The sequence below is a fragment of the Xylocopa sonorina genome, chromosome 6, assembly GCF_050948175.1.
Source record: "Xylocopa sonorina isolate GNS202 chromosome 6, iyXylSono1_principal, whole genome shotgun sequence".
NCBI classification, from domain to species: domain Eukaryota; kingdom Metazoa; phylum Arthropoda; class Insecta; order Hymenoptera; family Apidae; genus Xylocopa; species Xylocopa sonorina.
Window position 1 is genome coordinate 6,685,019 of NC_135198.1, and position 15,579 is coordinate 6,700,597.

Genomic DNA, 15,579 nt, shown 5'->3' on the forward strand with positions numbered 1-15,579 from the left:
GTATGCACATACGAACCTCTCTGCTCGTGGGCACACGAATGTGAATTGGAATATCCTCGTTTTCTTTCAAACCCTTTGTCTGTTTACTAACGCCCTATACTGCTCTAACTCCATTTTTGCTTCCACGGCTAATATCCAACCGCTGACGCTTTTCAACGCTTCTTGCTACTGTTTGCAAGCACTTTACACTCTTTCTGAATTGTTTACATGTTTTTAGGTGAACCGAAAGAAATTTGACTCCTTTTGTTGCCTCTATCCATTTTCATTTCGTATTAATGGAGTATTCTTACTCGTTTTTATTTGACTGACAGTGTTATCTCTTCGACGTTTATTTTTGGACGTACATTTAGTTATTTTTAGTACGTTGTATGAATCACTTTATTACACCTGTTAAACAAACAATTATTAAGGAACCAAAGGCATTGCTACATCTTGCATTATTAATTTCATGGAAATCAGTTAAATATTGCGTCAAACATTTTTTGTATTAAAGTACGTGACAGACATGTATTATATCAATCATTATTCATCCTTGTAGGTCAAACCATATGACATGGTATCATTAGTTGTAGAACTTACATAATTAATTAGACAGATAGAGAATATATTGAAAGAACTAAAGAAATGCTAAGTTTGATTTCTACCTATGGATGTACACAGTGTAAAAAATCGAAATAATAGTGATACGAGCATGAAGTACCCACATATGAATAACGGTATAGTAGTACCAAGTAAACTGTTCGATATTTTCCCACTATTCTACTGTTGATATGAACATAAAGAATCTGGTTGATTCTGGTGTTTTCAAAATTACTTTAAAAATATAGACCTCTTCAAAACTAACACTTTCCATCGACTTTGCTTCACAACAATCAAACATACGAACTTTAATTATTTCTTCCTTTGAAAACTTGTGATAAATAGGACAGATTCTTTCATAAATAATAATTAACAGTCATTTGTTTTGTGGTAAAAAATGGGTTAGCATTATGATCGATGTAATATAAGTATAGCATAAAACAGAATAATGGCTTGCGTGTCATATGCATCCATGGGACGAGAAGAAATATCTGAATCGTCACCATCGAGTACACCACAAAATTACATAATAATTCCTTTTGCGATTGAGGTCAAACGCATTGCGTAAAAGATTCTCGCCGTTTACTACGCTCTATCTGCCCCTAAGCGCGCCATTTATGCATATACAAAAATTCTAAAAAGTACATGTATGCAGAAATTAACAATATTTATAGTCATGTTTCGCCTATACATCATAGTGTACGTCTTTACGTTTGTTTTATGGTATGTAATGAGAAATAAAAATTACAATTTATAAGACACTTCTCCATAATCAGTTGTACATATTTATGTTCCATTTTTTAAATTATAATGCATGCGTATATGCATATATTTTTTTAATATATATCTATACAAATATATTGATCTCTAATATGACATTTTATTTGATTTCTTTTCCCTAATTCTACTATATGATACGTTAAATGCAATTCATAATACTCATTTTTTCATGAATTTCATAACTGAATATAATTGTATTTTTAAGTTAGGTCCATATAACCTAACCTGACCTAACCTCATTCATAAGATCATTGAAATCATGCGTGTACTATCATAATAATAAAATGGCAACATTAATGGAATTAATTAATTCTTTGGACCATAATGCAAACGAGTACGAAGAATTTTTGCAAAATCTGATTTGTTCCAATGGGGATATACCATTCGATATAGAAGAGGTAAAATTAAACTTCTATAACTAACCTTATTTTCTTAGGTTACACTGTTACTATGTTTTTAAATATTAAGCATATAATTCCGCAAAAAGTAGGAAATATTTTTGAATCATCAGTTTATATTAAACATAAGCACACTATTCTGTTTAAGTATGATTAAATGCATTCATACTTTTGCTTATAGGTTGATACTGCAAATAATGTTATTATATCAACTATAAATAATCATTTAAACCGGTCACAGTCTCGGTATAATGGTTTATTAATTTTGGATAAAATTTTGCCCCAATGCTCAAAAGATGTACTTTTGAAATACTGTATGTTTTGGATATCAAAAGCTACTCAAATATTAGAAAGTATTCACAGTACCCCTCAAGAAGTATCTATTTCTTGCAAAGTTCTGGGATGCTTGATTATTAAGTCAAAAAACATGCCTGAGGTACAGAAACAAGTATCTATGCAAAATGTAAAACAACTTATCAATATCATTAGCAACTTAGATGTGGAAAACAAATCTGGTCCAATTTATTACTTAATTGCTGTGTTATTGTATCAGTATCCAGAAGTTTGTGAACGCTTTCAGGTAATTAACTTTTCAAACATAGTAAAGTAATTATAGAAGTATTTTTTTACCTTTAAGTATTTTAATATTTCAGGCATCCATTAAGAAAATTATATTATCACAAATTGATTCTTCTCAAGAGAATTTAGTTAATGCAAGTGCAAAATGTTATGCTCTTTTAGCAAAGGCAACAGAGCGTTCATTTAAGCCACCAACATCAAAACCAAATTATACTAGTTGGACCTATAACCAGGCACTTATTTGTAACAATTTACATGTTATAATGGATGATTTATTCTCTAGTTTAATAGAACTGGAGAACGTGGATACTTGGGATAAGCTGGAATTGCCAGACATACCTGAAGAGAATATTATCCAGTTTTATTTTAAGCAGAAACAAAGATTTTTGAATTTGTGCTCTTATTTATCTTGTATATTATGGTAAGGGAATAATTTGTATAGTAAAAACATGGAATTATTTCAATAATCTACATTTTTCAGTGGATTTGATAAGAAGAATTCAGTATTACCACATGAAATTTTAAAAGTACTATGCAGAGGTCTAGCAATACAACCATCAAACTTGAAAAATCAAAATACTGTTAGAGAACAGATTTTATATCTTATTCTACCACAACTCCATATTGCTTTATTCGGTGTTTTAGATGCACTAATAACTGGGTATGAATATAATAATTTTGAAGTTATTTAATTCTTTGTTTTGATATAAAATTTATGCCATTTAAATTCCACAGATTTAAAGAACAATTAATACCGTTTGGATCAACTATTTTGCAACTGTTTCTCCAAACATTACAATGGACAGAAAATGTTTTAGACAATCAGATAACAATTAGTGGAAACAAACCATATAGAAATTTAAGGATATGTGTTTATAAATGCCTTAGTTCTTGGTTAATAAATACCAATGCTATGTCAGGTATAGAGACAGTTGCAGATGAGTATCTGCCTTCTATATTAAAAGATATAGTCCCAGAAAAAGATCGTGTCTTGTTAACCGTAAGTTTAAAATATTTAATATTATTGTTATTCTAGAATTATTATCATAGTTAAGAAATATAATGATACTATACATTTAATTATGTATTGTATTGTCACAGATACAAAAAACACAGAATTTATCGAAGAGAGCATTAAAACGCCTTCGAGATAGTCAGTATGAAAAAGGCACATATTTAAATAATGGAATTGCTTCTAACAAAGAGCATTATTTGGATGCAGACATGTGTAAAGTAGCTCTTGATACACTTCAAAACATATTTTTTAATAGTGGAACTCTGTTAAAACAAACATTCTTCAAAGTAAGACTTCCTTTTATACATTTTATATTATAGAATTTTAATTAATGATAATACCTTCTTTTCAGACTATACAAAACATTATTATACCTCTATTATACGATTGTTATTTAAGTTCTACTGAACAGAAATTTTATAAAGAAAATTCTAGCTGCCGTGTATTGCTATTTAGAGTTTTGAGAGCATTGCAAATGAATCCTCATACACTAGTACCATTACCTACACAATATTCCCTAGAAATATTCGAAATGGCATTAAACGATAACAATTTAGATGTTACTCAGGAAGCCAAAGTAGCATTGGTGGAATTAGAAAAAATTGTTCATCCTCGTGTTCCACCCATCCAACTAACTCAAGTGGAGTAAGTTCTACATTTGTACATACGTATACTTCCTACAGAATACGATAATATTGGAAGCTTTTTTCTTAATTCAAATTTGGAATTTCCAGGACAATACAGAAGGAATTTGTTACGGATGATCAGGTTATGGAAGAACATATCGAAGCAATGGAGGATGTATCTACAACTGATGCAGAAACTGTTGCAAATGAAAATACTGAACCATCATCAAGTAAAAGATTGAAATCTACAAATGCAGATTCTAACCAAACTCAAACTGATAATGACTTAAATGTACTAAGCATTAATAACTAAAAATAAAAGGCTATCTTTTAAACAAAGTATCTTGTAACTGCTCTATAAACAAACAGCAGACATATTACCATAAACTAAATATAGTATAGATGTATTATCTTACGGAACGTTGAAGCATACACACACTAGAATACCAATTGTATAAGAAATCAAAGACTCTGATACGCCCTCTATAAATAAAACGAAGAACTTTGAAATGATATTTTAAACTTGGTCAGCGAGAAATTGGTAACATCGATGCCTACAAAAAGCAAACTATTCTCATTCATTATTGTAACATGTATCAAGATATAATGGGATTTGTCACATTTTAAATAAATCGCAAAAACTATTTAAATAATCTACTAAGAATGAAATGATTGCAATAAATCTCTCTTTTACGACGCGAAATTCAACTATCGGAAGGAAGGAATATTTCAACTTACATTTCTCCATATTTCGTTGGAAATTTATATTACAAACTATCACAATGCGTTCTCGAAGCTATATTTTCGCACTTTTTTAACAATTTAACTACTCGAACACGTTTTATTTAACTTAAAATTGTTAAAATTGAGGAAGGACAAAAAGAGACGCCATCGTCACGAAAGCTTGAACTAGACTGGAAGAGCTTTGAAAGCTTGAACGTGATTGGTCGAAAATGTCTTATCCAATATGGTTACCACTATTTGAAATTAACGAAATAAAATTATTTTTCTCTTTCAAAGAAAAATAATCGTTTATGTAAAAAAATATCATGTATAGATCGAAATGTAATAATATAGCAAGCTTTCAATAATTCTAAGCCATTAAAAATGAAATATTACGTACAATAGAATGTATAATTTAACAAAAGCATATATACATATACACATGTACATTACAAATAATATATTTTCACGTACGGTATAGCAAAGAACGAAATTTAATTTTTACTTACTTTGCTTCTTTTCTTAACGTTTGAAACGCAAAATTGACATTATATAAATGTACAATAAATAATTTAATGTGTAATAAATTGTATAAATATATTCACTTACTAGTGTATCCAAATTTTCAGTTGAAGATATTGAGCGTAATGTATTATACAGTATTTTTATTACTCCGTTAACAATTTTTTATTTCTTTTTCTTTGGTATATGTATTCCCGCGATATATGGTTTTACCGTTTGTAGGAATTATAAAAAATAATATAAGTGACGATTTTACCACGGAATTCGTTCCATTCCTTGCCACTGGCGTGCCAATCGCTGTGTTGTCTGATATATATTATAAAATCTACGTTATCTCCTGACTGCGTGACAACTTTATTGAATGATAGGTATATACGATGTCTCATTTATGATCTAAATACCTACACATATAAATACATTTATATGTATGAAACTTGCAAACTATAATATATGGATTGGATAATGAAATCGATATTATGATGTACTTGATAATGGTTCTGAACATCGCATAGCTCATGTCGCCTGCACGTATGTTGCGGTATGTCAATAATACTTATATAAATAAGAATTGCATATACACTTTACATTATTCGATATCTCATAAAACATTAAATGAAAATGTTATTCAAGGCTGCGTGAATACCATGGGAAACAGTGTCTAAAAGAGTTCTATTCCTTAAGAATTAAAAATGGATTTTGATAGAACTTTGCCACCACACAGGTAATATAATGGCAACATAATGATTGTTGTATACTAAATGCAAGTATTCTAAACAATCGAGAATGATCTAAACAAGTCAAAGAAGGTATATTTCATTCCATTCTTTAAAAAAATATCCATGTTACTTGTAAGATGACCTAATATTTCAAAATTCCACAATTCTCTATGTATTTCGAGATTCCAAGATTTCCTTATAATGCAACACATAATATATCTGGAGTATTATTAATTCTATCCTAATCAGCTGGAGTTTTTAGGAAACAACAGACTCGACGCGGGAATTTCTCGTGGAACGTCCTCGCAGAGTTGCGTTCGCACCTTAGTACCGATCCTGTAACGTTCCACGGAAGGCAATACCGCTGGACAACGAGGTACGACTGGGTTCGCCGGTGGTGGTCTTCTTTACACCACCCAGCGTCGGGTGTTTCCAGTCCGCAGCTGCGCAGGTGTATCACCGGCACCTTCTCATTAACATCTTGCCCGAAAAGCCAGTCACGTCAGCAAAAGGATCTGGTGCGGTCGGGTCATCCTATTGATCTCGTCCCGTTAATACGACGGCCGCTTTCGATAAGCAGTCCGAATCGAGAACAATCGCTTAAGCCTGACTGATTCGAGTAGTGGAAGCTGATCGTCGGACAAGAGGATGCGATGGGAGAGAGCAGAAGCGATCGTTCTGGCAAAAGGTAAACGTCTCCGCGCTACTTCCGGCTGTGGCTTACTTCGGCGGGAAACGGATTGCGGGCTATCGAACCCTCGAGGTTTAACGAACTGGCAAAGGACATTGTTCGCAAGCTATTTATAGAGCTCCTTCACTGTCTACCCGTTAAAAGGAAGCGAATAGATTGTTATCCGAATATAAAAATAAGTCCGAAAAGGGTGATCAACCACCCTTTTCTCGTTTTTTTCTAGCTGAGAATCAATTTTAGTCCTTTCTTTCTTATTCAGCGAAACAAAGTTCTATCCGTGAATATTTTCTATAAAATACTTCGGGTTCATTTTATAAAGGTACGATATGGTAAACTATGAAGATACATGGAAATATAAAGAAGTACATTTTTAAGAAAATTCCAATGACAGTGCATTCTAAATATAGAGATTGAGAAGCTCATAGATATCGTCACATTAGAATGTAAATTTATGATTGGTGGATTCGTGCCTTTTCTAAAGATCGAAACTGCTGTCACGAAAGGAAAATAAATTTCAGACGTTTTCTAAAATTAGAGTACCAAATACAAGGTATATCATTTGGTAAGTTACTTTGCAAAGTAATTACGATGATGTTACTACATTCTAGATTACTTCCAGGCACTTGTTAATTGATGAATCAAATTACTTAAAAATGAATGCAATCACCTGAAAGAATTTAGAGTGATATATACTTGACTTGAACGAGAACTGATAACGACCGTCCATCGGTCTGAATCGAGGTTTAATTTCCTGTCTGGGTTAAAAGCGTCCTTCAGACTTTAGCTATTCATCACCTAAATGAGCGTTAAACGCTTTCATAAGTTATTCCGTCTTTCTAACGATAAGCACACTTTTAACCGTTGACTCATATTAATCAAACGCTAAATAGCCTGCAAATACGGGCGCGATTAATTCATGCTTCCATCTAAAAATGCATACGTTAGGCAACTCTTTTTAAGAAGCTAATGATTTGTGTGGTTAGTTAAATAAGCAACTACTTGTATAAAATTACTTTTTGCAGTCCTGCCGTTATTCTGGAACAACAATGTGACGCCACATTTGTGTGTAAATTTCCCTTTTTCCTTACGATTTAAACTGATATGCTAAAAGTAATATATCAAATCAAGAACTTGAATTAATAACCGAATAACATTATTATATTTATTTTAGCACAAGTACTGCTATATGGCGCGAGCAACAATAGTCAGCTGTCTTAAAGCGGCCAGGGGACGGGTTCTAGAGCACGTGGCCTCCTTACTTCTTTAAAGTAGACTCGTTCGCGTGCAAACATTGCCGGTAAAATGCATTCGAAGATCGAATCACGCGAACCAGAGAAATTACTGACCAACCCAGCCGCCTCGTATGCGTGTGCGTACGTCAACGAGCAACGGTCATTTATTTGTCGGCGTATGCGAAATTTGTGGTCGTCGTCAGACACGATGAAGGGAAAATCGGGGTCACCAGGTCGTGTTGGACTCTGACGATGGTTACAATAATTCGGCACAGGAGAGAATCTCGAACAGGAACGGCCTTCTTTCGGCTATCTCGTGACTTTATTCGCCACGCGCCACTTAACACTGAAAGGGTTGAATTAGATTCTATCGCGATTCAGAGACACGTATATGGATTCTAATCCGCTGGACGATATATGGAAATGAAAACGGATGCCTCTCTTATTCGAGGATTAATAGCGGCTAGCCGTTTCGCAACTCGTTAACGCATTTCATACAACATTTCAGTGTGATCTGGTAAATTTATTTTCATTTTAAATTGGATTGGCAAAAATTATCAAGGATTCACTTACTGATTCATTTAAAAAACATTAGCAGATAGTTTAGAATCACTCTCAGAGTTTAAGTTTTGGAAGCACTCCAAGTTTGTATCAATAATGGACATACTACCTGGAATTAAGGCCAGTTCGAGAGAACAGCGTAATTGTGTGCCAATCACGACGAAACGTTGATCAATTACAGTCAATTCCTTATTTTCTAGGTCACGTTGAGATATTGATCTCTGAAGGCGCAATTCGATTTTTTCCTTTCAGTTAAGAAAGTATTCCAAACTTAAAGATCCACTAATTAAATTTGAAAACTTCCAGAAGAATCAGATTACTCTAATTGTGGACGCTCTTAATTAAATTCAATTTCCGCCAAATCTACTATAATACAGATACGATTGTTTATCTCTAAAGTACCAATGCAATTCCATCACGATATCTGTGCTATTGAATTTCCATCGATTTCAACCCGTGTAAGTATAGCCTAGTATCGTTTCCAGAGCAAACTATTCATGTAGATTCCGATTAGACAATTCGCCAACGACATCGCCAGTACGATAAGCATTATACCTAAATGTTTCCGTGCAGGCGAGCCATTAAGCTGTAACGAAATTTCTTTTTCAGACTCCTCCTCGTAGATCGATGCGTCCCGTCTAGAACGCTCACTCTGCAAAGGCATGTAGCCACCGTACCACCCTCTTCCTGTTCCTGGCTCTACCCTCTTCGGCGGCGCCCGACCCACCTCATTTCCGACCCATCCTCCCACAGCTTCAGCTTCTCCGCTGAAACATTTCAGTCCGTTCCGGGCATCCACCCGGCTCGGTGCTCCACCCTTGGACTCTTCTATCCGGTGCTTCTATCGCGTTTCCCATAAAGAACACACGTCGATGATTGAAAGCTAAACTGCTGTAAGTCATGAAATCAATTTTCTTTTTCTTTCAATCGGTAAAAGGAGAAACAGTCTGATCAACTGTTTAGCAGTTTAAAATTTCCGTGGCAATTTATATAACAATTCAATTAAATTGATAATTGAAAGTAATTAATTTTTCTAACGCCAACATAAAATTTTTAAAGTCGCTGAAATGTTTAAATTAAATATAAGTTTTGTAAGAAATTTTGTTTACTTTAAGTTAAGAAAGTGGTGCTTACAGCAACTTCGTTTTCAACAATCGGCATAGCATTTATCTCTTCTGTGATCTTATTATATTAGTCTTTATGAATAATATATCCTAGCTAACATATTTTTCTTCTTTCAGGATGTACAGGATTTTAATTTGTATAAAAATAATTACTGGTGACTGTAGTTCCGTTTTTATGAATGAAATTTATAAATAAACATGCATGTCTTTCTTAAAATAGGTGGAAGTCAAGTCGAGTTGACCAATCGCTCAAGAACCGATAACATCAACCAAGCAGGGGTAAACACGCACCAGAATTTAATTTAACAATCCGATAAGAGCGCTCGGTATTTCATTCGTTTAAGAGAAAAGTGGGATTATCATGTTTTTCCACGTGATACTCCCATTTTTTTGTCTGTTGTACAACAGACAGAAAAGATAGCACTAACATTAGTGAAATAATTTATTTAAATAATGAAAATTGTACGCAGGCAAAGGTCCACCCACGGGGTCAATAAATCGTCTTCGGACACCGAGCTAGCGGAGGGTAAAAGGAAGAGTCGGAAGAATAAAACGAAACAAAAATGGCCGTTGGTACAAGGGTTGACGGTCGACGAACTGGCTCGTTATCGAAGGAGGCGCGTAGAGGGACAACCCAAGGATAATCTTGGACTTGATCCTGAAGCTGAGAACGAAGATCTCGTCTCCGAGTATCGACAAGCTTTCCGTGCAAAAAGTGAAGAATTTCTGAAAGTTAGTGTTCCCGACAAAATCTATATTCTTTGAATATTTTTAGTACAGAGAAACTTGTAGATCAGAAATACAATCACCATAGATCTGTGGATGTTTATGCAAATTTATATTTTTATTATTATTGCAATGTGTAACTGTACTTTGGATATTCTGTTCACATTTATGTACTATGTGCATTCATGAATGCATAAGCATCCGCAACGTACAAGTTACCATTATTAAATTGTATTTTGGGAGAATTATCCTAATGTTTGACAAGTATTACAGTTAGCTTTATTAGCAATTAAATAACATACTGATAGCTTCAAGTAGTCACGACAATGAATCACGAACAGTGAACGATCGAATCACTTTATATGTATAGTCAATATACATATAAGTCTTTATGAAGTAGTCAACAGGTATTTAACACGTACCGTGAATATGATGTTCACATGACTAAAGAAACTAATCATAATGTTCGCGAAACGTTGGGATAATTCTTCTAAAACGATACAGTTCTAAATGTCTGAATTGATAACTCTGTGATGAGAGAGGCTACAAAAGTCTTAGAATCTCTAAACTAGGAGCACGAAAGGAAACACGAAAAGATGATAACAAATAAATGATGTAACATATGACGATGCGATAATAGTTCTAAATTCATTAAAGAATCATTTTCCGATTCATAGATGTACCCCTTACCGTAGGAAAGTACCTGGTTAGAAGACAGCAAGCGATCCGAGAATCTTCAGGCAAAGGATTTAACCGAACGCGAACGATTTTTAGATGAGAAAGAGTTCAAGGAACAAGAGCATCCGACTGAAGATAATAAAGCCCAGACATTTTCTTTGGCTCGGGTCGATGATGATAAGAGGATGGAGAGTGAAGCCGCAAACAGTAAAACTACAACCCATGCCAAACCTTCTAAACGACCCTCTCTGATCAGGAGGTAAATATTTAATAAAATTGCCAACTATTTCATCGTTCATATTTAATACGTTCCATCCCACGCAGGCTAGCTTTCATAGGTCAAACAAAAATATCATTTACTATAAATATTCATGGAGCACAGATACAAGAAAATTAAGGAATTAAGAAATTCTAACGATACTCTATATGTGATATGTACAAGAGAATTTTGTTAAAATGTTCACACACTACTACGGAACCCTTTCAGACCTCGAAATCTGACGATTCTTCCTCGCAACCTTTTTTGTTTACCTCTCAAAAAATATGGGAAGCGTAATCTCAACAAACTGAATAAAAATACTTTTCTTACCTTCTCCCTAGATTTGGAACGTGTTAATTTTGATGAAACGTATACGAATCATTATTCCTTTCCCGACATTTCAATCACTATGGACTTTTTAATTATCCTCAACTTTTACGATGCAACAGAGGTACTACTTTAAAACACAACGGGAAATTCTACACGGACACTGAAACTTATTCGTCGTACGTGGCCTACGAGGGTCAACACAGACCTGAATTGGCTCGCAGGCCTACATCCCTAAAAATGGAGGGTGATTTAAATACGACCACTGAGAAATGCGAGAAATTCATCCAGTGGCTGAACGTTAGCCGGCCGGAACTTATGCGTGTGCCTACGCACTTAAAACTCGAGGGTGAATTTGAAACGGCGACAGAGAATCACGAGAATTACGTGCCGTTCGTAGGTGTACGAAGACCGGAATTAATGAGACAAAACACACACTTGAAATTAGAGGGGGAGTCCAATTTCGTGCCGGAGTACAGCGATGTGTTTAAGAGACACGACAACAAGGGTAATCGCATACAGAATCAGATTAAAATACTTATCTATACTTTGGATTACAGAAACGTATAACGTTTCATTATTTTATTTCACAGAGCATTACACGCAGCCGGTGAAACCTGAATCTCGTTTGAAGGCTGGAAAATCCGTTCCTGAAAGTACTGAGAACAAGAGCGGCTTTATTGATCCTCGCACGAGGGAGGAGCAATTGATGGACGAGTTGAAGAAAGACGTTGAAGAGGAAGAAAGGAAACAAAAGGAATTGAAAGAGAAACAGAAAAGAGACGAGGAGATGAAGATGTTAGTCTCGAAGCTAGAAGATCTGAAGTGTCCACCGCTCGAAGTTCCGGAATACAAAGATGCATACAAGGAAAACTTAGTTTTCTTCGTATTTCATTTATAATTATATCGTTCACTTCCTTTCTTTCTCTTCTTAATAACAATTATAAACAGTTGTAGGTTCAACAGATTTCTTCGTCTACAGGTATTTCCAAGGGAGCGACCTAAAGTTGTAAAACCTGAGGATGAGATTGGACGAGCAGATGGATCGAAGATATCCTCCTTGCCCACGCCTAAATTTACAACGAAAATCGATCAAGATCCGGAGTACAAATCGAAATACTTGGACTATCAAAAGGACTACCCTATATATCGGAAACCACCATCAGCGTTTAGATCAGCGTTCATTCCGCCGGAACGTGGTACACGTCTTGGTAAACAAGAATGTAAACGACACGATCAGGAGTACACCAGCGAAGTACGAGCCCAGTACGTTCCCTATGGCCGCATACCAAGGGTTGAAACGTTAAAAATGCCGGCTAACTTACGCCTCGAAGGAAATCTCGACCTCGAGCCAGAGTATAGAACAGCATATTGCACAAGACACGACACTCAGCTACAAACCGAAGCAAGAATGCATCGTAGACGAGATCGTAGCCTAAGTGCTTCCAGACGCAAAGAGAATTACTGGTTGAATAACGCTGAACGATTCGGTTTCACAAATGCTGCACAGGATCAAGACGCGTTTCAAGTGTTAAACACACGGGTCCACGAAGACACCATGTGCAAGAAACCACCGCCAGGTAGTCGAAGGTATGTATTCGAAAATTTTCTGTTCAAGAAGATCCTTCTATTCGCGTATACCTAATTTAAACGTAGTCGTAGAATGCATAGTAATCTATAAAGTATGATATAACGTAGGGGTTCAAGATCTTCGCAGGTCCAAAGGCAAGCACAGCTAGACGTGGCAGAATGCAATACAAAAGATAGATCGACCAGTCCAACCTACCGACTTCATGTCTGTAATGTCGACGACGAGCCCAGAGGTTTCCGTCGCAGACGTTTACCCTCGCTTCAGTCTTCCGCGATACACGATTCCTCAACGGATTGTATACCTCAAAATGAATCCATAAGACCGTACTCCCCTAGTTTTGGTAAAACCGCCAAGTATCACACGAATGGCCAATCGTTTGTTGTTTTGGATAATGGAATGTTTGACGCAAATAAAAATGAAGTTCACAGAAGGCAAATGGATCGAAATTACAATATCGACGGCACTGTACCTAGGTCCAGAGCAAGAACGAAAGCAGCAGCAAATTGGATGCCACCGTGGTACGATAATACAAGTACTATCTGAAGTAATAAAAGCGTTTCAAACATTTTCAAACGAGCGAAAAGGGCTTTGTACTTTTTAATATCGAACTAGAACAATAAAGATTCTGCGTACATTTCAATTGTGTTGATTAAATTAATTAAATTTATTTGTTCCCCGTGGCGCCATCTCTTGGGGTAACTCTGAACTATTAGTTCAGAGTTACTCCAACAGATGGCGCCACCGCTGTCAGTGGTTCACTTCACTGTCGATAACGCTGTGCGAACAGTTTGAGCACTTTTCACAGAGATGGCGCCACCAGTCTTTCAGTAGTTCACTTCACTGTCGATAACGCTGTGCGAACAGTTTGAGCACTTTTCACAGAGATGGCGCCACGGATGAGAAATAATCAATGTGAGGTTTAATTGTAGTGGTGACTAATGCATGTGAGTGACTGAGTATGTGTAATATCGTTTGATTTGTATAGATTCGACTATCTTCATGGCTCTCATCGCAAAAGTATAATATAGAAACCATATTCGTAGGACTGTGTTAATACGGGCGTACTGAAAAGTAAATCAAGTTCGAAGAGGATCTTCTTACGTTTTCAGAAGCTGAGAATTAATATTACAAAATGTCAGATCCAGAACTAGAGGCAATACGCCAGCAACGATTAGCCCAACTGCAGTCACAATATAAGGTACATTATGTACTTCAGTTCTATTAATGACAGTTCAAGTTTTCGATAATTTCTCTAATTATTTTTAAGAAGAAACCTGGTAAAAATAATCGCTAATTACGATGTTCTGTCGCTTTACTGTATTAAATAATCTTGAGCTTAAATTTAGATGTTAGTAAAGCTATTTATATCTGTAAGAATATAAATATCTTGTATATCTTATATTTCATTCGTAAATTACTTAGTCCAACAATGCGGAGAACAAGCAAGCGATGGAAGAAAAAATGCAGGACATGAAAAATTCTATTCTGAGCCAAGTATTAGATCAATCAGCAAGAGCGCGATGTAAGCCTTGGTGTATTTAAACCTCTGCAGATTGTTTATGTATAACTTTCTAATGTATACATATTCGACAGTAAATACATTATCCCTTGGGAAACCTGAAAAAGGAAAGATGGTTGAAGATATGATAGTAAACTTGGCCCAACACGGTCGATTACCTGGTAAGCTAGGAGAGAAAGAACTCATTAGTTTGCTAGAAAATGTAAATCAACAAACTCAACGGACAACTGTTGTTAAGGTTTGTTACAGTATCTCGCATACTCATATAATTTAAGGGGAACAGAAATTATTACCAAAATAAATTTCAGTTTGACAGACGGAGAGCAGCACTGGACTTTGATGATGATGATTTATAGCACCTGCATATACATCTTTATACGATTTGCTAAACAGCAATGTTATACTCTTTGTTTAACTTTCTAAGATTACAATATAATAAAAGTTACGACACACTACTGTACGCTTAATTAGGTATATGTTTTTATTTTTATGGTATATTGAATAAAAAATTAAAGAGTCACACGAAACTCTAACTTAAATTTTATTTAAAATGTCTGAAGATAATTTATCCATTGAAGTCCTCTTATTTAATCAATTTAATATACATTTACTCATAAGTAAATTATGGTCTTATAATGTTGCAGATTAAAGAAAACATTGCCATGCTCTAAAAATAGAATTTAAATTAAATGTTTAGATAATGATTTATATAAAGTTAGTATAGTATAAAGTGTTTTCCACTATATTTACACAAATAAACATACATTTGTAATTTCAAATATAAGTACACAGAACGATATTTATCACTTGCATTCTTCTTAATAAAACTTTGTTACATGTTCATATTTTAATTACTTGTAATACGGACAACTTTTCGATAACAAGCTGTTTGCATTATGTTGTATAAAAATTGTATTTAAAGTCTAAAACAAT

General features: G+C 34.8%; 3 protein-coding genes and 1 long non-coding RNA gene across 4 annotated transcripts in view; 3 read left to right on the plus strand and 1 right to left on the minus strand.

Annotated features, from left to right (window-relative positions):
- The window catches only part of LOC143424314 (uncharacterized), a 37,307-nt gene extending 37,193 nt beyond the window's left edge, over window positions 1-114 (minus strand). The window contains exon 1 of the long non-coding RNA XR_013101919.1: window positions 17-114. This is a non-coding gene — a long non-coding RNA (uncharacterized LOC143424314). The remainder of the gene's footprint in view (window positions 1-16) is intronic.
- Window positions 115-1,567: 1,453 nt separating this feature from the next.
- On the plus strand, window positions 1,568-4,318 carry LOC143424470 (proline-, glutamic acid- and leucine-rich protein 1). Its single transcript, XM_076896533.1, has 8 exons — window positions 1,568-1,757; window positions 1,939-2,337; window positions 2,411-2,757; window positions 2,818-2,997; window positions 3,072-3,336; window positions 3,438-3,638; window positions 3,704-3,996; window positions 4,086-4,318. The coding sequence occupies exons 1-8, from the start codon at window positions 1,644-1,646 to the stop codon at window positions 4,288-4,290; spliced, it is 2,004 nt and encodes a 667-aa protein (XP_076752648.1). The 5' UTR covers window positions 1,568-1,643; the 3' UTR covers window positions 4,291-4,318.
- A 2,052-nt stretch (window positions 4,319-6,370) lies between these two features.
- On the plus strand, window positions 6,371-13,708 carry LOC143424324 (uncharacterized). The gene is made up of 7 exons (XM_076896319.1): window positions 6,371-6,626; window positions 10,017-10,278; window positions 10,968-11,209; window positions 11,659-12,044; window positions 12,130-12,413; window positions 12,519-13,126; window positions 13,235-13,708. Exons 1-7 carry the CDS (start codon window positions 6,592-6,594, stop codon window positions 13,668-13,670), a joined length of 2,253 nt encoding a protein of 750 aa, XP_076752434.1. The 5' UTR covers window positions 6,371-6,591; the 3' UTR covers window positions 13,671-13,708.
- A 393-nt stretch (window positions 13,709-14,101) lies between these two features.
- Pdcd-5 (programmed cell death 5) lies at window positions 14,102-15,166 on the plus strand. Its single transcript, XM_076896300.1, has 4 exons — window positions 14,102-14,325; window positions 14,550-14,649; window positions 14,721-14,884; window positions 14,955-15,166. The coding sequence occupies exons 1-4, from the start codon at window positions 14,260-14,262 to the stop codon at window positions 15,000-15,002; spliced, it is 378 nt and encodes a 125-aa protein (XP_076752415.1). The 5' UTR covers window positions 14,102-14,259; the 3' UTR covers window positions 15,003-15,166.
- The last annotated feature ends 413 nt before the right edge of the window (window positions 15,167-15,579 follow it).

Excerpts from the sequence above, each read along its gene's own strand:
- LOC143424470 (XM_076896533.1), top strand. The coding sequence starts at position 1,644 with ATGGCAACATTAATGGAATTAATTAATTCTTTGGACCATAATGCAAAC. Across the intron at positions 2,338-2,410 it reads AAGTTTGTGAACGCTTTCAG|GCATCCATTAAGAAAATTAT; the intron begins GTAATTAACTTT and ends TTAATATTTCAG. Across the intron at positions 3,639-3,703 it reads TAAAACAAACATTCTTCAAA|ACTATACAAAACATTATTAT; the intron begins GTAAGACTTCCT and ends CCTTCTTTTCAG.
- LOC143424324 (XM_076896319.1), top strand. The coding sequence starts at position 6,592 with ATGGGAGAGAGCAGAAGCGATCGTTCTGGCAAAAG. Across the intron at positions 11,210-11,658 it reads CGACCCTCTCTGATCAGGAG|AGGTACTACTTTAAAACACA; the intron begins GTAAATATTTAA and ends ACGATGCAACAG. Across the intron at positions 13,127-13,234 it reads CCACCGCCAGGTAGTCGAAG|GGGTTCAAGATCTTCGCAGG; the intron begins GTATGTATTCGA and ends GATATAACGTAG.
- Pdcd-5 (XM_076896300.1), top strand. The coding sequence starts at position 14,260 with ATGTCAGATCCAGAACTAGAGGCAATACGCCAGCAACGATTAGCCCAA. Across the intron at positions 14,650-14,720 it reads TCAATCAGCAAGAGCGCGAT|TAAATACATTATCCCTTGGG; the intron begins GTAAGCCTTGGT and ends CATATTCGACAG. Across the intron at positions 14,885-14,954 it reads AACGGACAACTGTTGTTAAG|TTTGACAGACGGAGAGCAGC; the intron begins GTTTGTTACAGT and ends AATAAATTTCAG.